Source organism: Herpailurus yagouaroundi, unplaced genomic scaffold (assembly GCF_014898765.1).
Source record: "Herpailurus yagouaroundi ecotype Mexico unplaced genomic scaffold, PumYag 247, whole genome shotgun sequence".
Taxonomy (NCBI): domain Eukaryota; kingdom Metazoa; phylum Chordata; class Mammalia; order Carnivora; family Felidae; genus Herpailurus; species Herpailurus yagouaroundi.
The window spans coordinates 1,196-27,111 of NW_024412464.1; the positions used below are offsets into that span (position 1 = coordinate 1,196).

Below are 25,916 nucleotides of genomic sequence, written 5' to 3' on the forward strand. Positions count from 1 at the left end.
AGGTCATGATCTCACAGTTCATGGGTTCGAGCCCTGCTTTGGGCTCAGAGACTGGAGCCTGCTTCGGATTCTGTGTCTCCCTCTCCCTCTGCCCCTCCCATCTTTCTCTCGACTCGTGCTCCATCTTTCTCTCAAAAAATGAATAAACATTTAAAAATGTAATAAAAAAATCAAATAAAAAGAACATAGTGGCTCATGGAAGCAGCATGGGGCTCAGGACTCTCGATTTTTTAACAAGGGGAACATAGAAAAGTTTGAGACCCACTTTCGTAAAGCAGGGGCCAGCAAGCTATTGTCTGGGAGCCAAATGTGGCTTGCCACCTGTCTTTCTAAATATACTTAGGCTTGTGCATTAAATATAGACTATGGCTGCCTTCCTGTTACAATGGCAGAGTAGTCATGGCAGAGACCACAAGGCCCACAAAGCCTAAAATATTTATTTTGAGAGAGATTGAAAGCATGAGTGGGTGAGGGGCAGAGAGAGAGAGAGAGAGAGAGAGAGAGAGAATCCCAAGCAGGCTCCACACTGTCAGTGCGGAGCACAATGTGGGGCTCAAACCGATGAACCGTGAGATCATGACCTGAGCTGAAATCAAGAGTCAGACACCTAACCAACTGAGCCACCCAGGTGCCGCCAAAGCCTAAAATATTTAACCCCTGGCCCTGAACAGAAAGTGTTTGCTGGACCCTGGTCTGAAGGAGGATTTGAAGGAATTTCTACAGCTGTAGGAATCAACTGACAAGCAACCAACTGACTTAGTCTCTGCCTTCAGACATTGTTCCTTCACTCATAGAAGCTCCTGTCTACCCCCGCCTTGGCACAGCCCTTGTCCCTCAGCAGTATCACTATCAATTTACATGTCCCTCTCCCCCTGGCCTGTGAGTGCCACATCTGCTTTATCTATTGTTATATTCCCAGCACCTAGTCTACTGCCTGATATACAATAAGTACTCGAAAATATTGTCTAGTGATTCATAGCTTCGTCTGTTGTGTAAGAGAAAGGAAGGAGACGGGGGTGGTAAGGGGAAGCGAGCTAATCTACTACGCTGGATGGCGACAAACCTGTGGTTGGTCTGTGTATGACGGATGAGCTCCTCCTGCTTCCAGAAGGCTGTGAGAGCAAGCACTATCTTTTCAGTGCTCAGAACACCTTGGGTTGGTGCCTCAAACCCAGTACTGTGTCTCATGGTGACCCTGGTAAGGTCAACACCTCAAAGCATCAGGCCTTCCTCTGAAGCAGCGAACAGGTTGCCCTTGGCAACCACCTGACCTTAAGTAGAGCAGATGCTGAAGTCCCAGACTTTAAATTCCTCACTTCTTAATACTGTCACCTCAAAAAAATGCCAGGATGTATTTTGTCCCTTGGTGGGATCCATATCTACCTTCTTCCTTTCCTTACCCACCTTCTTTTTCTGTCTCCTCAATTAGCAAGTCACTTTCTCACTAAGATTGGTATTTAAATATCTCCCACACCCAGATGACAGGCCCTAACTTACCACTTGTAAGGTAGTCTTAACTTGGCTGTTCTGTGTAAGAGGCGTAATGGGTGGAAATCGCTGCCTAACGTGGCTCTCCCTCTCCCTATAGGTGCAGCGTCAGGGGCCCTGGTGGTTCACGCACCTGGCTCCTCTACCACATAGAGAATGGACTTTCCACTGGAGTCTTCATAGTACTGGAATCTGACAACACAGTCATCTTCATTCTTGTACGTGCAGTTCACTGCATCCTTGCCAGTATCCTCTGAGGAAGGGGAAAATATGGGAGAGTGAAAAACAAGGCAATTCCTGGAAGACAGGGCCATCCCCAAACCCCAGTCATGGGACTTCTGAGAAAGTATGCAACAGGAAACCCTATGCCTGACATTAGGCAAGATGCCTAGATTTGAGATGGCTGTTGTGCCTGGCAATTGCCTCTAGATGACCCTCGCTGCTGAATTTTGTCCCTCCTGGACCCTTTTTGGTTCGTATTCCTTCCCTTGGAAGGGACATGACAGAACACATGATACAGTGTGATTCAAAGCCTGGCTCTACCACCTATCAGCTGCGTAATATTGGGGAAGTTACTTGACCTCACTGGCTCTTTCTTCATCTATGAAAGGAAAAGGATAGCCCACCTCACAACACTGGTAGAGAACTAAATGACGTCAAGTGAACAGTACCTAGTACAGAAGGGTGTTCCCTTCCCTCTCTTTCCTTTCCCTCCTGGCTCAACTATTCTCAATAGTTTGTTGGCAAAGCCCTTACATTTCTTCCGTTTCTGCCTCTGATCCAGTGTTCCTCTCCAGAGCCAGCCTCTCTTCTCTGACTCCCATCACTTTTTTGTAGGCTTCACCCCTTCTAATTCTGAAGCCTGTTATTCTGACAGGGAAACTATAGGTGCCCCTCTATCATTTGCACCACGTCCTATAGTGATGCAACCAGACAGGTAAAACTGACACACGATGACGTTAAGCAAATGCACCAAGGTCAACACAAGTACGTGATGGAACAGAACTAAAACAGGAGTCTCAGAGCACACCAGACTTGAACTCAATAAGCCTCCCGAAAACCAGTGGTATAAGAGTACAGTGGAAAGAGTAAGGATTTCCAGATTCAGTTCTAAGCTTAACTTGTTCGGGCAAGTTATGTAGCTTTCCTGAGATTCAGTTTCCTCATCTGCAAAATGAAGATAACAACAGTACCACAGTTCTACTCTACTAGGTGGCTGAGAAAAAGACAAGATCATGTGTATGAAAAGAGACTTGCCTAACTTTTATAAGTTACACAATTCCATACAAACAAGCATTTATCTTTATGATTATCATGGCACGGGGGTAGGGGGTAAGAGAAATACGTTCAACTAACCTGAGATTCCCCTCTGGTCTAGGTAATAAAAACATCTCACATCTCTCTCAGCAGTCTCGCCCACCTGAGCTAATCACAGCATACCGATTCTCCTCAGGAGGAAAAGCCGTCTCTTCAAACTCAATCCCCAAATCACGCCCCGCACCTCCCCCCCCCCCCCACCAGCCCCACTTCTGATATTAGCCAAAGGATCCAGAGAGCTGACCCTTTTCTGTAACACCCCCAGCCAGAAGCCGACTGACTGGCTGTGTCTCACTGTGGCTCTCACTGAAAACATGTTTCCTGCCTTCGTGAGAGACAGCTATCTCAGGAGAGATTGCCATCTCCCGAGACCAACCAATGCCTAGCTGACCCAGATAACCACATCAGATGTGCTGACAGCGACAAAGATTATCCCCTTTTCGGTCAAGGTGAAATTCAAACTAGAATGACTGCAGGCAAGAGTTTTGCTCACCATTATATTTTTATCTGCCTTATTCTAGGAAGGGCTCCAGAGAGCCGAAAAAGGCTACAGCATTGTGATTTTAGCGAAAATCCGTAAGGGTGAAGGTTTCCCTCCAAACCAGCAGAGCAGTATGCCTGGGCATTGCTTAACACTCTCAGTTAAGTAAACTCAGTAAATGGTTACTAGCCTCCTAAACTGACGTCACCTAGCCTAGGTTTCTTCATCCGTAAAATGGGATGCATTGTCTTCCTTTCCCTGGGGAGGTCAAGTTAGGGTTGATTTCTACATACTTTAAAAGTTGTCTGTAGGGTCTTGCTGAGTCTGTGGGTTCCAGGAAGCAGCAGAATGGGGAGGGACTGTGGAACAAATTAGCAGAGGGCACAAGAGGACTCAGGGAAGCTGGCCTTTATTAAGTGCCTCGTGTGCAGCAGGTCTGTACAACATGCCTTTGAGGCAGGGATTACTCTTCCATTTTACTGATGAGACATAGACACGTTCTGGGATCAACTGAAAACTTCAGCAGCCGCATATGTGCGCGATTCTAAGACATGCTGAACTTACTGAGCTCCTTCACAGACTGAATCTCATCACGACAGTAACGGCTGCAGGTATTTTCTTTACGTAGGTCTCCCCGGTCAAATTTCTTACACTCCACACACTCCCTAAAAGAGAGACGACACAGAGATTAAGACAAGGGAGGAGAGGGACGCCTGGGTGGCTCAGTCAGTTAAGCATCCGACTTCGGCTCAGGCCATGATCTCGCCGTCTTCGAGTTCGAGCCCCGCGAGTTCGAGCCCCGCGTCAGGCTCTGCGCTGACAGCTCGGAGTCTGTTTGAGATTCTATGTGTCCCTCTCTCTGCCCCTCCCCCAGTTGCACTCTGTCTCCCTCTCTCTCTCAAAAATAAATAAACAAAAAAGACGAGAGAGGAGCAAACCTACATGTGTGTCAGTCCAGCTCTGACCTCCACACACCAGAAAGCTGCCCCACCTCGGAAAACAAACACCGAAACAAAAACCCCTGTAAGGCAATTCTGGGGGACCCAGAGGGTCGGGTCTGGAGTTCAGGGGTGGGAGTTCCTCCTCACCCAGAGGCAGGGCCTGGCAGGCAGAAGGCCCCAGTCCCCTCATTAAACTTCTTCATGTCCCATCCGAGAGTGTGACAGGAGGTGAGGCATGTGCCACTTCCAGGAGCCTTAAAGGCAGAACCGGTCATGTAATCTGGGGACCCAGCACAAAAGAAGATGTCAGGTCCCTTGTTCAAAAATCCCTAAGCATTACAAGACAGTGCCGGCAGAGCGGTAAACCAAGCATGGGGCCCTTCTAAGCACAGGGCTCTGTACAAATGCACAGGTCGCATGCCTATGAGCCCAGCCCTGCTTAAAGTGGCAAGAGAAATGGCAGGAGCTTCCCCTGACCCCAGATGAGTGGAGTTTGTACTAGCGAACATCTCCTGTTTCACAGAATCCTTCATAACTCCAGCCCAACTCTCCCACAGGATCGGAACATGAGAACGTTCACCAGAAGTTCCCTGGTTTAGCCTTCCTCCCAACTCAGGGATTCAGGATGCCATCCCAGGAGAGGGGTTTCTCCAACTGGAGTCCAGCGGGTGCTACTTTGGCCCCTGCATGGTTGGCTCTACCTCCATCTTTGCCCAAACTTTTCCGTGGGAAGAGGAAAGCTAGCCTCTTAGCTGCAGCGGACGCCTCCTCCTGAAGCTTTGGTGAATAAGAACCTGGAGGGTTGGGGATTCTAGCCTGGGGGGCCCCCTCCCTCCTTCTAGCACCCGACTGGCTCCAACTCACTTCTCTGCCCACTCACTTCTTAAAGGTGCAGGCGTCAGGGCAGGTGGGGCACTTCTCACAGGTGTCCCCGTAGGAGCCGGGCTGGATGCACACGCAGCTGCCGCACTCACACTTGCCCCGGCCGCTGCACAGCAGCCCGTTGCTGGACATGCAGGTGTCGGTGCGCGTGGTGCAGTTGCAGTAGAAGCCGGTCCAGTCGGAGTCACACAGACAGTCCCCACAGCTGCACTGGCCGTGACCTGAAAGCACACAGCCCGAGGGGGCGGGCAGCAGGTGAGGGGCCCCAACCCGCGGCTCAGCCTGCTCTCCAGCTTTACCCTCATCCACCCTCCTCCCACGGCCACTCATTAACACCCCACGGAAGCGTCACCACCTTCTATCCTTCTAGCCTCATGCTGCTAGCTCTCTGCCTTGACGCCCTTTCGTCCTGTGATCGCTACCAAACTCCCACTTACCTTTCAAAGCTCAACTCAAAAGTTCCTTCCTCCCCATAACTTTTTCTGACCTCCCCAGAGCAAATTAACTGTCTACTACGTGTTCTCTCAGCACTTACATATACCTCTATCTTAACCCTCATGACCAGCCCATTTGCTTGCCTATCTGTTTCTCTTTCTAGATTTTGAGCTCCACAGTGAGAGAGGACATATCAATTTGTCCATCGGTAGGGATTAGCGTAACGCCTGAAATACAGTAGGCATGCAATTAATGTTTCTTTATCCATTTATGCAACAAATATTTATTGAGCTCACGCTGGGCACTGGAGATTTGGCAGTGAATGAGACAGGAAAGGTCCCTATTACCATGGAGCTTATGTCCTGGTTAAGTTCCTGGGTAGGGTGCCTGGTGGCTCAGTTGGTTAAGCATCTGACTCTTGATTTCAGCTCAGGTCATGATCTCACGGTTTGGTTAGTGAGGTCAAGCCCTGCGTCAGGCTCTGGGCTGACAGCCTGGAGCCTGCTTGGGATTCTCTCTCTCCCTCTCTCTCTCTCTCTCTCTCTCTCTCACAAAATAAGTAAATAAACATTAAAAAAGGAAAAAAAATCCTGGGAACCACATACACATTCACCAGCATGTGCCCTGTGTTGTATTATCACAGTACTGCAGAGAGCCATCAGCCCTAATAGGAAAGACCTACTCACTTTACTGCATGAATGTAGGAATGGGAAAGAGAGATTGGGGTGGGGGGTAGGTTGGTTAAATGCAGGTGTTAACTCTCAGTGCTACATCCCCCTAATCACTTAACAAGGCTTGAAAACTTGGCTCTCCCAAACTCAGAAGAAAAGGTGACTCATCCTCAAGGATGCCAAATCGGGAAGAAGTGGATGAATAATAAAAATCTGACTGTTAATCAGAGGAAAGGCAGGGAGCCAAGGGGAAGTAACCTCAACGGGTCTGAAAATCATGTCACTGTGTGAGCGGATGGGCCCCAAGATGGTGGAGAGCGAGGTGCATAGGCTCAAACAGACACTAGCTGGCATCTTCTGCTCCCCAGGGACCCCAGTGGGTCTGACTAGCGGCCCTTGGTCAATGAGTCTCTCTGCCAGTGATCCTAGCACCATCCTCTAGTAATACACTTGAATTGTACTTGAATTATACTTGAATACACTGGTATTCAAGACTCAGACACACCTTCGCTGCCTTGGAAAGAGATGTCTGCTTCTTTCTGGATGGTAAACATAAGGTCAGCTGCCCCAGCTCCAAATATCTGGAGAGTAGAGCCCGCTCCACCCGGAGGCAAAGGGAATGGTCTTGTGTAACCTTTGTCCACCAGTCATTGGCCAAGGTCTGAGGGCAAGACGGCTCCTGTCAGCTGAAGATAATTCCAAGCAAGGGGCAGCTGTGAGCCATTATCAGCAGCCCTAACAGCAGCTGGAGGGGCCCCACAGTGTCTACTACAAGCAGCTTTCAGTGGTGGCTCCCGAACAGGGCAAGGCAGACGCCACAGAGGTCTGGCTGCACCCGGAGGCCTCCGCCTCCTCAGAAACCCTTGTCCCATAGTGTTTCCTTTGTGAGGCCAAACAAAGTAACCTTTGAGAAGATGGTCTGCCAGGCCAGCCACGGAGCGAGGCTGGAAGTAGAGTGGCGGGCCGGAGCCGGCAGGCCGAGCCCCAGCCCTGGCAGGGTCAGCCCTCAGAAGGAAGCTACAGTGTAGTAATGTCACAGGACTGGCATCCCTCCAGCAAAAGGGTGGCTGAGCCTGGGTTCACAGCAAAGTCAGAGGAGGAGGGTGAGAAATGAAGAGAGAGTGTAAGAAAGAGGAGGGAAATAGAAAAGAAGGCAGCAGGGGAGGGGTGGAGATGAGGGAGGGGGAGGGGTAAGGGAGGAGCAAGTATTTTAGGTCAGAGGGAATGACCTCTCCCTATAGAGCGTGACCCCCAGGCAGATGCTCAGCCCCACTCCTCTCTGCCTTATGAGCCAACCCTTTATCTGACATCCTACTTCCTCCATGAAGCCACCCAGGCCTCCTCTGTCCACACTGAGTCTCTCTCCAGGAGACTCCTATAACATTCCCCAGGGACAACTCACTTCTTTTCTTTTTTTAATTTTTTTTTTAAATGTTTTATTTATTTTTGAGAGACAGAGAGACAGAGTGAGAGTGGGTGGAGAGGCAGAGAGAGGGGAAGACACAGAATCGGAAGCAGGCTCCAGGCTCTGAGCTGTCAACACAGAGCTCAATGCGGGGCTCAAACTCACAAACCACGAGATCATGACCTGAGCCGAAGTTGGACGCTTAACCAACTGAGCCACCAGGGCGCCCCAAGGACACCTCACTTCTAAGATCTGGCACGTTCTGCCTCATGTTGTGAATTATCCTCAGGTAAGTTAATTAAGGGCAAAACTGTCTTATTCATGCCTCCCTATCCCACAACACTACAGCACAGAACCTGGCTCAGGGGTGTCTGATCAATCTATGCTCATGGATGTGGTAGGCGGAAGAGTCCCTCGGGGAGAAGGATGCACTCCCTGATGTTTCCGACCAAGGTGCTGATAACAGATGACCACAAAAGACCATGCCTCCAGCGGGGAGGGGGAAGGCCAGAGGCTGAGGAAATGGCTAAGTCATAGCATGCCCCCCACGTGAGCCACTGCTTGCAGCAAAGAACAGACCAGGCCAGCAGCCCAGGGAAGAGACAATGGTGAACTGGTCTACAAACTGAGTGGTCAGGAATCACGCATGCCCCCTGTTCACCCGTGTGGACTGAGTGCCTGGCACAGAACAGGTGCTCAATAAGTGTGTGTCCCTGAGCATCCGTCACTGGGGAGTGTGACGGCGGCACCACAGGATCCAGACCTGCAGCCAGTAGGCACACAACACCCGGGCTGGCAGTGGGGGGAGGGAGGCCTCTGAGCGGCTACCTGGGGTTCCCTCGTGAACTGGGTGGAGCGCATTGCTGACGAGCTGTGCTTGCACCAGTGAGAGACAGGAAGCAGGCTGCTGAACCCGACGGCTTTGTTTCGCAGCATCGGTGGGGCCAGCAGCTGAAGGAAACACACTCTGCCCGCGGTCCCTCCCACCCAGCCTCATACCAGACCAGGAACCATGAGGCTTGGAGGAGAAGTGGCCCTCCCTCTGTCCCTGGTGCCCCCAAGGGACTATCTGTAGGCCTCACGTAGGACAACCCTCTTCCCCTCAGCCCCAGCCTACTCCCTGTGGTCTCCCACATCAAACTTACCATTCCTTTTGGTACTCTGAATATGATGTAAGTACTATTCACTAGTAGAATGAGCTGAAATTCCTCCCTCACCCTCTAATTCAAACTGCTGTGGGGGGTCCATGCCTGATCTCTTTCTCCCCTAATCTCCCTGCTACCATTTTTTTCCAATCTCTGTCAAATTTTGCTGACATGAATAAAGGAAACAATGTTGTAGATAATAAAAAGAAGTCTTTGGGGCGCCTGGGTGGCGCAGTCGGTTAAGCATCCGACTTCAGCCAGGTCACGATCTCGCGGTCCGGGAGGTCGAGCCCCGCGTCGGGCTCTGGGCTGATGGCTCAGAGCCTGGAGCCTGTTTCCAATTCTGTGTCTCCCTCTCTCTCTGCCCCTCGCCCGTTCATGCTGTCTCTCTCTGTCCCAAAAATAAAAATAAACGTTGAAAAAAAAAAATTTTTTTTTAAATAAATAAAAAGAAGTCTTTTTTATGTGACTTGGGCATGCTTTAGAATGACATAGATTTATGGGGCACCTGGGTGGCTCAGTCAGTTAAGCCTCCGACTTCAGCTCAGGTCATGATCTTATGGTTTGTGAGTTCGAGCCCCATGTCGGGCTCTGTGCTGACAGCTTAGAACCTGGAGCCCACTTCGGATTCTGTGTCTCCCTCTCTCTCTCTGTGCCCCTCCCTCACTCATGCTCTGTCTCTCTCTCTCTCTCTCTCTCAAGAATAAATAAACATTAAAAAAAATTTTTTTAAGTTTTTTTAGAATCAAATTGTTTTTTTAACATTTCTTATTGAGAGATAGAGACAGAGCATGGGCACAGGAGGAGCAGAGAGAGGGAGACACAGAATCTGAAGCAGGCTCCAGGCTCTGAGCAGTCAGCACAGAGCCCGACGCGGGGCTGAAACTCACAAACCGCAAGATCATGACCCGAGCTGAAGTAGGATGCTTAACCAACTGAGCCACCCAGGTGCCCCCTTTTTAATTTTTTTTAAAAGAATGACATAGATTTACCTTTCTAATCAAGCTTTCTTTTATATATATATATATATATATATATATATATTTTAAAGTTTATTTATTTGAGAGAGAGAGCGAGCTCAAGCAGGAGAGGGGCAGAGAGAAAGGGAGAGAGAATCCCAAGCAAGCTCCACAGTGTCACCGAGAAGCCCATCATGGGGCTTAAACTCACAAACCTTGAGATTGTGACCTGAGCCGAAATCAAGAGTCAGTTAACCATCTGAACCACACTGGCAGCCCTTTCTAATCAAGCTTTCTTAAAGACAGATGTTAAAGTGAACATCTGGTTGGATTAGTTCGGCTCCTTTAAGCCCCATTGCAAAGGAAGCCAATCTGCGCCATAGATTTGATCACCAAAGAAGCCAATTATAATCTGTGTTAATTCACCACACAATACACCCATAAACCAATCCTAAACAACTGGCAAATGTCTTTGATCCCTCTGTCACAAGAGGAATCAAGCCTCAGAGACCATAATCCAGCAAAAACCTATCCCCAGTGCCCCAGGAACTACTCAGGCTGCCTAGTTGCCTCTGCGAGTATTGTCAGCACATACAGACGACATTCACATTAGTTCCACTTGGTCTAGCTGGGGAAGTAGCCTAGGAGCAGTCTTTAGGGCAAGGAAAGACCAAGTTGAGATTTTCAGTGGGCCTCAAGACTTTACTGAATTTTGTAATGAGAAGGACAAAAAGTATCCTGCAGGTAGAAGGAGCCAAAATCGTAACCCCCAGTTTGCAGGCTGGGCCTCTCAATGGCAATCCTTTCCCGTGTCTGTGCTGTCCAGCATGCCAGCCACGAGCCACGTGGAGCTCCTGAGCAACAGAGGAAATGAATTTTTCATTTTTCATTTTTCACTTATTTTTTAAATTTTTTTAAGTTCATTTATTTTGAGAGAGAGGGAAAAAAAAAAAAACTCCAATGGGGGAGGGGCAGAGAGAGAGAGAATCCCAAGCAGGCTCTATGCAGTCAACACCCTGGCAGTGCAGTCAGAGCTTTAACCTACTGAGCCACCCAAGCGCCCCTCATTTTTCATTTAACTTAAATTTATTTAAGTTATAATTCAATGTGACTAATTTACAAATAAATAGCCACACGGGGCTACTATATCTGACAGCACAGATCTAGAATCCAAAACGTTATAGTGCCAATAGCGATAACAAAATAGTGCCAGCATGTAAAAAGAGCTTATGATTTTCCACTCATTGTTCCGAGTGTATTGGCTGTTAAACGTGCTCCATTGCCTTGCTTTTTTACTATTTTCCAAGTCTTGTCATGAAAAGACAAATTCATGTAAAATAATTACTACCAACTTTACTACGTATTCTGATACCATGCAGTTTCCAAATCTGTAACTACTAAAAATCTAATTACCAGCAGCCAGAGATTTTTTTTTTTTAACCTAAAAAGGGAGTTGTTCCGCATCCTTGAAATGATCAAGAGCCAGTGATTTAAAGTATTAGCAGAATGGCAGGTGGAAGAAAAGAAAATAAAGGTCTTCACCTTCAAGCTCCCCCGCTCATTCCCATGCTCCAGGAGAGCAGAGGCTCACTTCCGCTGTGTACCCCAGGAGCAAGGACGTGGGGAGCAGAGTGGAATTACAGAGAACCTCCTTCCTGTCTTCTGCCGTTGGAGTGGAAGGACCATCCACTCGGCTCTGCCTGCTGGGCCTTCCTGTGCCCACCTAAGCCCCGGCCTAAGTTTCCAGAGGCTGTGGATGTGCGAGCGAGCGTGCACGGGTACAGGGGCGGGAGGGTGTGCAGTTTCACTCACCTGAGCACATCTCCCCCTTATAGCGGACGCAGGAGAAGTCATCACACTCGCAGTACTTGCCCGTGATCTTGCCAAAGTCACTGCTGTGGCAGACGCACTGGCCACACAGGCACTCGCCCCGCTGGCTGCAGGCGGGCTGGCCCTCCCGGGGGCTGCACTCTTCCTGCTGCGAGGGGCGGTAGTCCTCTTCGGAGCACTCGCACTGGGACCCCAGCCACCCGGGCCCGCAGCGGCACACCCCACACTCAAAGGTCCCGTTGCCATTGTTGCAGCGGTGGCTGTGAGGCTCAGCATGGGCCTGGCACGCACAGTCACAGTCGAAGGTGACCTGAACGGTGAGGCTGTCTTTGAAGCCTACAGGCTTGATGGTGAAGGACTTCTCCCTCTCCTGCGGGCAGCCTCGCACCTTGGCCTCAATGCTGAAGCTCACCTGGGTGGAAAGGAAGACCGCATTCAAACACAGGCGCACCCTGTTATCACTCCAGCCCTGGAGGGAAAGAAGCCCTGCCCTGCCCCGCCCTGCCCTGCCTGGGGAATATCCAAACTGGGTGTCTCATCCCCCAGCAACCTGGAGTTCCTCAGCCTCCAAATGACCAAGGTCTGCAAAGCAAAAAGAAAAGCCTGTTGTCCAGTTATATCTGGTTGGGTGCACAGACATAATTTACAGTCAGGAGAGAGGTTGTTTTTTTTTTTTTTAATATATATTTATTTTTTGGGAGACTGCAAGTGGGGGAAGGGCAAAGAGAAGGACAGAGGATCTGAAGCAGGCTCTGCGCTGACAGACTGACAGCAGTGAGCCTGAGGTGGGGCTCGAACTCATGAACTACAAGATTATGACCTGAGCTGAAGTTGGATGCTCAACCAACCGAGCCACCCAGGTGCCCCTGGATGTGTGTGTGTGTGTGTGTGTGTGTGTGTGTGTGTGTGTGTGTGCGCTTTAATTCCACCTGTGAAATAAGCCAGCTCAAGCAGAACAGAACCTGTGATCTTATAAAAATTCTTCTCTGGCCAACGAAGCGAGCTGGACTGATTATACACAAGGTCAGTCAGCCAGACACACAAAGCACTATATGGCACCACACGATGCCACACAGTGACCAAAGGCTCAGGATCTACTGTTTAATTTCCATATAGTACATCATCACTTGTGCAGTCAAACACCTTTCCGGCCAATATTTCTTAGACAGGATATGTGCACATGTTCTAGAATATAGATAGGTGTACGGACAGATGGATGGACCTAGATATAGAGATGACAGAGATACAGATGATAGAGATACAGATGATACCGGTGATAGAGATATAGCTATCGCCCTTTCTGCTTCCCTCCCTCTTCACCAACCCCTCCCCCCATCAGCAGAAGCAGAAGAGAACCAGTAAGGAAAGAAAGCCATAGAGGCCACAGAGGGACCTGAGGGGCAAAATGAACATTTGCGTTCTGGAAGTCTATGACAGTGGGTATTTGGTATTTTTGCCTGTTCCATTTGCTGTTGAATCTCCAGCAGCGAATGATGCCTGGCACAAAGTTGGCGCTCAGCAACTATCTGTAGATGTGACTGCCATTTCACATTGTAGAGGAAAGACCGTAGGGGAGGCTGGAGACTGGGCCAAAGGTCAGAAATATTTTCATTTGCAATCAACTGTGCGTAAACAAACAGAGGTAAGCTAAACGCAAGTTTTTTAAAAATCTCCCCGTAGCGGAGAAGTTTAGACAACAGGAGTCTCAGAGGAAAAGGTTGGCAGCTCCATTATATCCAACTTGTAATGACCTTCGGGAAGAAGGTGCAGGGGATGAACGGAAGGGGTGCCCACAGACGCTCAGGGGCACAGGCCAGGGTCAGAGCTGAAGCTTCAGCCCCTGCCCAGCCCAGCCCACCTCACCGTGTCTCCAATCTTGAGTCCGACACAAGACTTGAGGCCAGGGATGACCTCGTTGTTGAGACAGGTGGCGTTGAAGGATAGAGACAGCTCCTCGGGGAGGTCCCGCACTTCCAGCTCTACTTTAGAGCGGATTTTCTGAGCAGAAAGGGGGCAAAAGAAGGTTAAGGAGATGAGCCGAGAGGAAGTAGATAGGAACCAATTCCACCCCAAGTAAAATATCAGGTGGCCATGGACTCACCGCGGCAGTGCTGGGTGCTGGGGTTTGCTTAGAAGCTGCCAGAGGAGAGCATCCTTAGGAGCCTATTTCTTACAATATTTCCTGCCCAAGGCCTGCTCCTCTCTCTCTCTGTCCCCCCTGGTGTCTAGTTGAATCTGGGTAAAATCTAAACCAGCCACACCCTCCTGCAAGCCTCAGAGACATGCAAAAAGGGAGGGCTAGCACTGGTCACCTTGGATAGTAGCTTTTTTTACCTAATTTTTAACCAACCTCATCTTCCCCTTGGCTCAGCTCCCTCTTCTCTCTATTGTTGGAGCCCTATCCCTCACCCTGTCCTTCCTCATCACCATCCCCAACCTCTCTTTCCTTTCCACCTTCTCTAAGCTCTTCCACCCACTGCTCCTGACACTCCCTGGCATTTCTTTCTGAGCCATTTCCCTCTCAGAATGCTGCATTCCTCCGAGTGCTGGCCATCAGCCAGCCTCTAGAAGAATAAGAGGAAGGCAGTGAAGGCTGCATAGTGAACTCACATCCAGGACTCTAAAGTCTGCGTTCCCTCCTGGGGAATGCCAAGTGAGGTGGATTCTTAGCAGACCCAACCCCAGTGCGAGACACTTACCCCATAAGCATCAACAATGAGCTGAAGGACGTTGCTGGAATTGGCAGACAGAACCCCCACTGTCGTCCCTGGGATGAGCTCGCTATAGTTCTAGAAGGTAAGACAGAGAGATGTGCAAGGCTGACTAAATGAAGAGGGTGATCTCAAAAGCCCTCCCTAAATCAGGATGAGGGTCTTGAAACGAAGATTGAGGGAAGGATGGGATATTTTACTTGTCACTTCCAGGAACAAATATAGCAGTTTTGCAGCCCTGAGAAAAATTATAAAGAACTTCTCACACCCCTCTCCCCCAATAAATTACTCCCCTCCAGCACCACAAACACCAACACACCCATCCCGTGAGGTTCAAGTTTGGAGGAGAGAGACCATAAAAAGGAACCATTTGCCCCTGGGAATAGGCTGGAGGAGGGGCTTTCCTGGTTGGGAAGCATGGCCCGTGCTAGTGTGCCTGGGTTCCCAGAGACAGCTCCACCCAATACAGACCCCACTCCCGAAATCCCTGAAGGCACAGTCACCTGGTAGAGACTGACTACATTTTCCGTTACAGCAAAGATCAAATTGATGTTTTTCTGGGATAGCTTCTCGGTCATCAGCCCCAGAGAGGGATAATCCTGTAAAATGGGAGGATGTGGAAGTCAGTTAAGAATTCACCGGAACCCTACACCTTAGAACTTGGCTGATTTGGGCTGTGGCCCAGACGGTGGTGGTGCTTAAACCTTTTCACGCCATGATCAATGTGAGGCAATGGACTAAGTGGCAACACAAACCCAGTTGTGAACTCCAGGGACAGATGAAGAGGCAAAGGCTGGTCAAAGCCAAGCATCTCAGGGCACCTGGCTGGCTCAGTTGGTTGAGTGTCCGACTCTTGATTTTGGCTTAGGTCATGATCTCACAGTTCATGAGACTGATCCCCGCATCAGGCTCTGCACTGACAGCGTGGAGCCTACTTGGGATTCTCGCTCCCTCCCTCCCTCTCTGCCCCTCCCTGCACACTGCGTGTGCTCTCTCTTTCTCTCAAAATAAATAAATAAACATTAAAGAGAACCCAGGTGGCTCAGTTGGTTGACGGGGTCATGATCTCACAGTTTGTGAGTTCAAGGCCCTCATCAGGCTTGCTGCTGTCTGCACAGAGCCCACTTCTGATCCTCTGTCTCCGTCTTTCTGCCCCTACCCCACACATGCATGCGCACGTGCGCGCTCTCTCTCTCTCTCAAAAATAAATAAAACATTTAAAATAAATAAGCATAGGGGTGCCTGGGTGGCTCAGTCGGTTGAGTGTCCGACTTCGGCTCAGGTCATGATCTCACGGACCGTGAGTTCGAGCCCCGCGTCGGGCTCTGTGCTGACAGCTCAGAGCCTGGAGCCTGCTTCCGATTCTGTCTCTCTCTCTCTCTCTGCTCCTCCCCCGCTCACACTGTCTCTCTCTCCTTCAAAAATAAATAAACATTAAAAAAATTTTTTTTAAATAAAATAAATAAGCATAGAAAGAAAGAAAGGAAGAAAGGAAACCAAGCATCTTTCTTCCTACTGGACTTTGATGCATTCATACCAGTTAGTTGTCAGGCCTCGTTTTTTACCCCCCCTACTAATTCGCTTAACAAACATTGAATGATACACATATTACAGTCTCTGCTGCCAAGGAGCTCAGAGTCTAGTGCCGAAGCCAGGTACATACGACACAAAGCGAAGTGCAGAGAGGGGCATCGCAAGGGAATGTTGGGGCTCCTAGGAGAGAGGGGCAGGTGACGAGCGGGAAGGAAAGAGGGAGCTGCAAGGCAGAACTCCGAGTCTCCCTACCCACTGCTCTCCATCCAGCATGTGTCAAGCCCCATTTTGAAGCTTCTTCTTGTTTTGCAACTACTGACAAACACCTCAGCCTGGCGTGCGTAATCCTCCCCAACGTGGTCTCAGCCTTCTGGTCCACACGGCATACACCTCTCTCCCTCTTCCACTGACCACTGAGCTGCCCCCCCCCTCCCCGCCATGGACTGGCCTTCTTTCTGGTAACCCTCCTCCTTCCTCAGGACCCAGCTCAGGTCCCACCTTCTCTGGGAGTCCTTCCTTGACTATCCCAGTTCATGATGAGCTTTCCCCCTTTGAATACCTAAAGCCCTTATTGAGCGTGCTACCCCACTGCACACTAATCAATCATGCATCTTGTATTATTGGTAGCACATCTCCTCAACTAAACCAAAAAGGGTAGGACCTTACGTAGTCCCTTTATCCCCCTCAGCCCCTGGTAAGGTGCCTTGCATACATTGGGTGTCAATGATTACTGACTCACCCAGTGCCCAGTCCTGCCCACTTGGACATGGCTGACACCAAAGAACCCAAGCCACAATGGGGATGCTGGTGAACTGCGAACATGTCCCTGGGATCCTAGACCTTGCAGAGAACTCATGAGATCATCCAGTTTGGGGGAGGGGGTGGGGGTGGGGCGGGGAACTCCCGCCTTTACACAGGTGTACCGTTAAGCCACCTAGACAAGGAGGGGCTATACTGTCTTTAAGAGACGTAGAGTTCACACCTCCCCCCAGATGCCCAGGTATCAGTATTCTGAGGGTCTTACATTTCTTCCTGGCTTACAGCCACTTAACTCCTCTCCTGTTACTTGACCTACTATGGCCATAGAAAACAACTTAGAAGAAGTCGTCTTCTGTATCAGCTACATCATCCTTTCACCTTCTTCCTTTTTGTCCCTTTAACCTTTCCTCACAGGAACAGATCGCCATTCTTCAGATGATCTTTGTCTCTTTTTCCTCTGTCTTCTTCCAATAATCACAAGTGAGCCCGGTATTCCAAGAAGAGGCTAATCTGTGCACAGTAGACAGGAAGGCCCGCTTCCCAGCTGGACCTGCAAAAGTCCTTTGGGTCCATTCTGGATGCCATGCTGCTGCCGCTGCTGTTGCTTCTGCTGCTGGAGGCAGGGGAGGTGGTGGCGACAATGCCACAGCCAGGACCACTTATAATGGCTGTGCAGGCCGTACCGGGGGTGAGGGTGTCCAGTTGGTATGGGGGGCAGCGGGAGGACAGGCTGAAACAAGCCTTGCACCCTGCCCAGGGGAAGTGCCGCCATTTCCACATTCACACAAAGACTCTGCCTGGGTTAGGGCAGCCTTGGCCAGAGTGAATTGGGACCATAGGTGGTACCAAGAATCTCACCATGGTAGTGGAGGCAGAGTAATGGTTGTCACTGCCAACGTGGCACTGCCCATCATTGGGCTGGACAATGCCTGCCAGCCTTCCATCCAGCGCAATATGGGTCTTGGCATCAGTGGTAAACACCAGCAAGTGGGAGGCATCATTCCTCCAGCCAATCTTCTCCTGTTAAAAAAAAAAAAAGCAAAAGAAAGAAAGCAACTTAAGCCACATCATTGGTAGAAAACAAAGATTCAAGGACTTCCACGCGTGAAGGGCTGAACAAGTCGTCTCGAAGAGGGGCCTCAGTCCCAGTCCTCAGAACACGAGCCAGAGCTTTTCCAAGTTGAAGGTTTCTGTCTCTTAGGAAAAGAGTCTCAGCTGATTAGTTCAGGCAGCTGAAAGACACCTACTTCAACTCTAAACATAACTTTTCCAGTGATAATCACATGGCCCATCTAGAAAGCCACCAGCAAGTACGAGCTGGGCTGGGCTAGAGAAATCCCAACTGAACACCTGCCCGCTTTGCTAAGGTTCAGCTAATCCAGCCTTGACTCTGACACCCTTCTAGAAAAGGTGGGAAGATGCTCTTCGCAGAAAACATCTGGGATCACTGAGGTTCAGAAAAACGTCTGCTCTGGCCAGGGAACGATCCAAACAAAGGCTGCATAACAGGAGAAATGTACTGCTCATACTATACAAAACTCTTTGTTCCTCTCTCTTATTTCACACAGAAACCCCCACAGTTGGACCACCTTCTTCCCCATTTTAATCTACGCCAACCACACCCGCCACGCCCTGCCGTCCAAACTCACATCACAGACTGTAGCCTGCATGATGGCATCAAAGCCACCCTCTGGGGCATCTCGGTTCCGCGACACACTCTGCTTCTTCACTTCCTCATTGAAGCGGGTCACCTGGTCAGTTAGTGTCAGCACATGTTTGTAGCCAAACATAGGCAAGCAGGTGTTCTTCATACTGGTGGAGGGAGGGAGATAATTGAAGCAGAAACCCTAACTGGAAAAGGCTGCATGAGGAGTAAGAGGGAGAAAGGGGGAGACAAGCATGGGTAGCACAAGGCCCAGGCCGATTCCATACAACCGCCGCTACCCAGACTGTTCAGACTCCAAACCCCTCTAATGACCCAAGTCATCATGGTGGCTTTGCCTCCAGCTGGCCTCCAAGATAAGATAGTGAGCTGTGGAACCAGTCTGCCTGGGTTCAAGTCCCAGCTCCTCCACTTACTAGCCATGAGACTGTCATATGATAGGTCAAAATGAGAGGGTCAAAATGATAGGTCATATCTCCTAAGAGTTATTGTGAGGCTTCCATGAGTTGACTCATGGAAAGCGCTTATATCAGAGTGAGGTTCCAGTTGTCACCGTCACCTTGGACTTAACACCTCTCCAAGGTAACACCGACAAAACAATAAAGCAAAAGCTCATCAACAACTTCATATCCATGAACCACCAACAAATTGATAGATCTGCACCAGACTAAACCAACCAACAGTTTAACTGATGGCTGACATCTTTACTGGGGAACTTAACAACCCAGACAGAAAGTCAAAAGGGTACCTCGTATAACTCTGAAAACGAAAAGGTAAATTCATCCATTGTCTGGCTCAGTAACCATCCTTTGAAATGATTACACTCCATGGATGTTCAGAGTCTTTACCAATTAAATAAGCCATTCAGTTATAAGCCAAAGTGTCAACAGAAACACACATATCAATTTTCAGACTATTAGAGAGTTCAGTAAATATCATTTCCACTCTTTTTATATTCCTCCAGGACTTAATCCTCCTTGCATTTTAACTCTGTAGTACTCATAACCTTGATGATGAGGAGACAATGGAATCAATCCTTCGAAAATTATAATTCCTCTATTTATTCATCCATAAATTTCTCTCTACTTTTTATCTCCTTTCCCTCCGTTTTCTCTTGTCTCCTACTTCTTTGTAACAAGACCAAGAAGCTGATGAGTTTTCTTTCTGGAAATTCTCCACCCTTTCTTTTTTTTTTTTTTTTTTAATTTTTTTTAATGTTTTATTTTTGAGAGAGAGAGACAGACAGACAGAATGCAAGCCGGGGAGGGGCAGAGAGAGAGGGAGACACAGAATCCATAGCAGGCTTCAGGCCCTGAGCTGTCAGCACAGAGCCCAATGCAGGGCTCGAACCCACGAACTGTGAGATCATGACCTGAGCCAAAGTCGGACACTCAACCGACTGAGCCACCCAGGCGCCCTAATTCTCCACCCTTTCTAAATGCCCATCTGTCTAATCCTCTTCCCAAGAGTCACAAAGATTTTGGCAGTTATTACACTCCAAACAGCCTTGGATTCTACTGCCACAATGCTCCAGATCAACAGGCCAGCTCACTTGCCAGACAGGAAGACCAAGGTAGAAAAGAGACAGGATTTGGCCAGACGGCAGCCAACGAATCTACCCCAGAGCTAGAAACAGGCAACAGGACTTGCACCTGCCTGAGACAAAGGCAAGTGATGCTGCCCTGGCTTTTCGAAGAGGGACTTACTCATAGCAGGGGTTTTTGAGGGCCTCTGGAGGGGAGATGTACATGTATGGTGACACAGGCTTGTCCACAAAAGCCCCAAAGCCAATCCGCAAGTTACTGGTGAGCTTGCGCATCTGGGAGGCCAGCTTGGTGCCCAGGTTCTGGATGCTCCACAGATCATCCTTCATGGAGTAAGACAGGTCCATCAAGTAGTAGATGTCCACAGGGTAATCCTCCACCTGCCGGACTCGGACGGAGAAAATCTTTGAATCATCTGGAAGGCAAGAGGATGTTTGTTTTTCTCCTTTTCCCCCTCCGAGACTTAATAAGTGGATTGGACACAGTTGGGATTGAGTAACTTCTTGATCAAACCAGACTGGAAAGCCCTGGTCCTTTCTCTTCTCCCCCTAATTCTATTCCTCTTACAATTCTTGATCCTTTTATTTTATTTATTTATTTATTTATTTATTTATTTATTTATTTAGAGAATGAGCAGGGGAGGGGCAGAGGGAGAGAGAAAGAGAGAGAGAGCAAGCGAGCGAGCGAGAGAGAGACCCAAGCAGGCTCCATGTTTCACGCTGAGCCAGACACGGGGCTTGATCCCACCACCATGAGATCATGAGCTGTGCCAAAATCAAGAGTGGGATCCTTAACCAACGGAGCCACCCAGGCACCCCAATCCTCTTATTTTAACCTCTTTTTTTTTTTTTCCACCTAAAATTCTCCACCCTTTCTAAATGCCCATCTGTCTAACCCTCTAGGTCCCAAGGGTCACAGAGGTTCTGGCAGTCACAACACTTCCAACTCTGTAAAAGGCCCAAACTATGTCCCACCCTCCTCCGAACCCCCTAGCACCTAACACATGCCTTGCATGAAGAGGGTACTTGGTAAAATTCTTCCTGATGTAATTGGAGAGTCTAAATCAATGCTTCAAAAAGCCTGTCTCAGCCTAATCCTTGTCCCCCGAAAGTCTCCTGGCCCTATTTTATCTGCTGCCATGCCTTTGCCCTAATCTTACCTGGAAAGGGGGCTTACAATTACAGATTACTTTCTCATTTTGTATCTCATCGGAGCCTCAACACAAAGCTGTAAGTTAGGTAAAACAAGCATTGGGAAAAGAAGAAATAAACATTGTTTCCAGTTCCTACTATCTTAGAAGAGTTAAGTAACTTGCACGAGGTCAGATAGCTAATATATGGGGCAGTCAAGATTCAAACTCAGATCTTTCTGATTTGAAGTCCCAATACCTTTCATTTTCTTCTGTTCTCCTGCCCATACCACCCCCAACATCCTTCTCTTCCCACGCCATTTCCATCATGAGCTACATCCCCAAGGTTCAGGCCTCCACCTTGTACCCTGTGCCCATCTGTCCGGGATCTCTCCCCAGAAAGAGCCCCATCCCTACCTGGCCGGAGCCGGAGCGCAATCCTCTGGGGGCTGACTTGAGTAATCTGGGAGCTGTCTCCAGAGCCCTTGTCGCTGAGGGGCCTGGCCTCTAAGATGCGGGCCTCACTGACGGGGAACTCGATGGACTCCAACGCACAGTTATCCTTCAGCAGATTCTCTTTCAGGTTACAGCGGGGCGAGCCCAGAGGGAGGGCCTGTAAGACAAGAGCCCAAGGTGAGGCCCTGTGGTCAGAGCCATGTGGCTCTCTGCGTCCTGCAGGCTTTGCCAACTTCCAACAGCCTAGAGTTTACCCAGCACTCCGGAGCTAAACCAGAGCTGAACTGAGGTGGTCTCTCCTAAGATAGCCCATTGTACAGAAGGGGGAAACTGAGGTACCGGAAATGCTGGGCGAGCGCCTGTTCATGGATTGGTAGCTAGGAAGAGGGCCAGTACAGTAGGATGCCTGTTAGACCAGCAGTTTTCAAACAGAAATGCAACCCGCACGTGAGTCCCAGAAATCAATGTAGAGGATCTCAACCATCAATGTATTAAATAAAGTACAGAGCACAGGAGTAGACTAGCAGAGACTCTTCAGCACTGCCTCTTACTAGCTGGCTCCGAGGGCAAGTCACGGAAGCTCTCCATGCCTCGATTCCTCAGCTGTCATGGGAAGATAATAATAGCCCCCCACACAGGGATGTTATGCAGGACTAAATAAGACAATGCACATGAAACACAGAGTATAGTGCCTGCCTGAGGATAAGTGCTCAATAAAAGGTAGCTATTGTTATGAGATGCTCTATAAATAGTTCCTGGATAAGTCGGTTATAAATAAACTCCACAAGCTGGGGCAAATCCCATGATGCCAGGCACTGACCAGAGCCTCCCCTATCACTTTAAGCTTCCTCCCTTACCCTGGACACAGGGCATTGAGCGCCCTTCCAAAAACCCTGGCGTATATCCCACGGCCCTCGGAAGCTCTGTGTGTGTCTACACTGGAGTACTGAGTGGGGGGCATGCTGCACTGGAAAGAAATCAGGAAACAGGCTCAATCCTAGGTCTACCACTAATGAGCACATGACCCCAGATAAGTCATTTCACGCCTTTGAGCCTCAGTTTCCTCACCTGTGGGACGAGGGGGTCAGGTGACATGGTGTTTTCAGTTCCTTCCTGCCCTGACGTCCAGCACATTTAGCCAGCACTGTGTGGGCCCAGATCCAGGAGGGCTCCTTGCCAGGTTGGGAGAACTGGCCGGAAAGCCGGAAAGCCCTTCCCTGGACCTATTTCACAATATTTAGGCCTTCAGGCCCTCAATCCTCACCCCCATCCCTACCCACTCCCTCTCACAACCATTTCCAGAAGTCAGCTGAACAGCCCGCACCAATATCCCAGAAAAACTGGTGTTAACATTTACTGAGAACTCATCGCATATCCCGCACAGCGACACGCACTTTATGTGGACACAGCTCTGGTTACGGTTCCCTCGTGCTGGAACTGTTGTTATTTTATAAGTGAAAAACCTGAGGCCCGGAGGCTTCACAAATGAGGAACCCGATCTTGCAGGAAAGACATCTAAGGCTTGGAGAAGTTAAGTAACTTGCCCAAAGTTACAGAGCTAAGAATGGCAGAAGAGAGGTCTAACTAGATTATCTGACTGTAATTATCCTCTTAAAGTGATAGTTTGTATTAAATTCTGTATAGTGAGGAACAAGGCAGAGAAACAGGAGTGTGGAAGTGACAGTCCTGGGAAGAGTCACACCTGAGAATGCCTGGGTAGGGAACAGAATGCAGGATGGGGATGTGGCTGGTGTGGGAAGGATAGATAATGTTCTGCCTCCTTAGCCCCTGCAGGTGACTAGTAGCCATATTGCCAAGGGAGGGATGCGGCCACAAGGAACCATCCATACTCAAAAAATCAGGACTCTGTAGCCTAAAACTCCTCCTGATGCTTGAAGTCTCTCTCCCTCTCATGCCCAGCCCTTGCCTGATAGACTGAAAGTCTTCCCCATGTGGAGGGAAACATGAAACCAATAGTGCTATAGACTGAATGTCTGTATCCCCCCCAGAACTCACATGTTAAACCCTAACCCCCAAGGTATTAGGAGGTTGGGCCTTGAGAGGTGATTAGGTCTTGAGGTGGAGCCCTCATGATGGGAGTAGTGCCCTTAAAAAAAGGCCCCATGGGGCACGTGGGTGGCTCTGTCAGTTAAGCATCTGACTTCGGCTCAGGTCCTGATCTCACGGTTCATGAGTTTGAGCCCGGTGTCAGGCTCTGTGCTGACAGCTCAGAGCCTAGAGCCTGCTTCAGATTATGTGTCTCCCTCTCTCTGTGCCCCACACACACACTCTCTCTCTCTCTCAAAAATAAATAAAACATTAAAAAAAAATTTTTTTTTAAGAAAAAGGGTCCCAGAGAGCTCCCTGGCCCCTTCTGCCATGTCATAGCAAAAAGACAGCCACTATGACACAAAATTTGCTGGTACCTTGATCTTGGACTTCTCAGCCTCCAGAATTATGGGAAATAAATGTTTGTTCTCAAGCCATCCAGCCTGTGGTATTTTAAGTTTATTTATTTATTTTGAGAGAGAAAGAAAGAGTTAGCATGGGGGGGGGGGGGAGGAGCAGAGAGAGAGAAAGAGAGAGAGAGAACCCTGATGCAGGGCTCGATCTCACAAACCGTGAGATCATGACCTGAGCCAAAACCAAGGGACGCTTAACCGACTGAGCCACCCAGGCCCCCCTATGGTATTTTTGTTATAGCTGCCTGAATAGACTAAGAGAAATGGAATGAGGACCATCCTGGCCCAGGCAAAAAGTGGAAAAAGCTTCTGGAAGTTGGCAGCTTCCTTCTTTCCCTCTCAGCTCCATGAGTATGAGGTGATTAAATGACATCAGCAGTGGGAAGCAGTGCAAAGGACTTAACCTTCTTGGCCCAGAAGATTCCAACGGGGACATCACAGATCCTCCAAATCTCTGGGATAGATGAAAATGTCCTCTCCGCTCCCAGCCCTGGCCAAGGACAGATGGCGGAGTGAACTTATGGGCACTTGGAGTTTTTGTGCCCAATCTTCTCTGGCTGCCCCTGCACATCTCTCCCAACCCCTCTCCCCCAGGAAACATCCTCCTGCTCACAGTGCTCCCTACCTTATCTCTGAGCCCAGCTACCCGCAAAGCCCCAGGGAGAAAACCTTCCAAAAAAGGCAATGACTGGAGAGACCAAGATGCATGGAGGAGCTGACCCTTTCCAGTACTAAGACATTTGCCAAAGGAGAGAGCAAAGGGGAGACCAGGGAACTGAAGGAGAGCAGCAAGGCCTTCGTGGGTCTTTAAGCTGCACCCTTGAAGGCGGGGTTTCTTGACTGCCCATTTCCCAATATGACAGTGCTTATTACGAGAAGGTTTGAAGTGCTAAGCCCTGCTGATGGTCCTTATGGTTTGTTATGAATTTCCTTAGAAATAGAAACACTGACAAACAAAAACTGTCTCCCTCCCTCCTTCTGCGGTCACTGACATCAGAGGTCAGGAACAGAACAGGCGGGCCCTTCAGCCACGCTCTCCCAGAGAGCCTCCTGTCCCGGGAGGATACCAAGGTGGTGACCTCAACACACTTGGGCAACATTCCCTTTCTTAATAACCCAGATTAGGAAGGTAGAAGGAATGCCTCTAGGTTACTCAGAGAAAAAAACTGAAAGGAGGGAGGACGAAGGTTAAAGTTCCAGTTCCTGGTGAAACCGGACGTGACACAAAAAGGGCAGAAATAACCAAGACCCAGGGGAAGATCCTGAGCACAGGGGTGGGAGGTTCCAGCCCACATGCTGTGTGAGCTGAATCCCCTCCCTCTCCTGGGAGACTGATGCATGCTATCAGTCCTATTCTTCATTCATCCTGATTTGGAAACTGGGAAAGTACAGCATGAATAACTCTCATTATCCTACCTCTCTCACAGGCTTGGTCAGGGGATAAAATAAGACTGTGAGCACGAAATGCTTTCAAAATATGAAAAATCTCAATAGAAGTCAAATATACTCAAATTCTTTTGATATGATATAAACCAATAAATGCAAATAGAAGGTGACTGTTTGGGGAGCACCTGGGCGGCTCAGTTGGCTAGGCATCCAACCCTTGGCTTTGGCTCAGATCCTGATCTCACAGTTTCATGAGTTCAAGCCCCACATCAGGCTCTGCGTTGGCAGAGCGGAGCTTGCTTGGGATTTTCTTGCTCCCCACCCCTCCCCTACGCACAATGTCTCTCTCACTCTCTTTCTCTCTCTCAAATAAAGTTAAAAAAAAAAAAAAAGAGGGTGACTCTTTTCTACCAAATGCCTCCAACCCAAATAAATTAACATTGTTTTCTTGATTGACATCCAGTGAGGACAAGAAATCGCTTGACCATCCAGTGACAAAAGTGTGGAAGGGACAGAAAGAAGGAGAGGAAAAGAAAAGCACTTTAGTTTATGGTTATTGGTATCCATACCCCATTGTTTATGGGAAGGGGAACACTTTCAATATTATACCTTTATTTTTACAATAACACATTTAGCAAAACTCTCAAGATGAACATTTACCCTCCATATTAAAAGAAAAATAGAAACAAAAAGCAGCAGAGAAGTGAGAACAAAAGTAT

At 49.0% G+C, this 25,916-nt stretch overlaps 1 protein-coding gene across 1 annotated transcript in view; it reads right to left on the bottom strand.

Moving 5' to 3' along the window:
* Positions 1 to 1,565: 1,565 nt before the first annotated feature.
* ITGB3 (integrin subunit beta 3) overlaps positions 1,566 to 25,916 on the bottom strand; it is a 45,342-nt gene continuing 20,991 nt past the window's right edge. The window contains exons 3-13 of the mRNA XM_040460040.1: positions 21,311 to 21,506; positions 19,927 to 20,179; positions 18,207 to 18,369; positions 17,416 to 17,577; positions 14,769 to 14,864; positions 14,254 to 14,343; positions 13,418 to 13,552; positions 11,537 to 11,966; positions 5,108 to 5,330; positions 3,851 to 3,951; positions 1,566 to 1,741 (exon numbers count right to left, since the gene is read on the bottom strand). Coding sequence (XP_040315974.1) covers positions 1,614 to 1,741; positions 3,851 to 3,951; positions 5,108 to 5,330; positions 11,537 to 11,966; positions 13,418 to 13,552; positions 14,254 to 14,343; positions 14,769 to 14,864; positions 17,416 to 17,577; positions 18,207 to 18,369; positions 19,927 to 20,179; positions 21,311 to 21,506 — 1,977 coding nt within the window. The 3' untranslated portion in view covers positions 1,566 to 1,613. The remainder of the gene's footprint in view (positions 1,742 to 3,850; positions 3,952 to 5,107; positions 5,331 to 11,536; positions 11,967 to 13,417; positions 13,553 to 14,253; positions 14,344 to 14,768; positions 14,865 to 17,415; positions 17,578 to 18,206; positions 18,370 to 19,926; positions 20,180 to 21,310; positions 21,507 to 25,916) is intronic.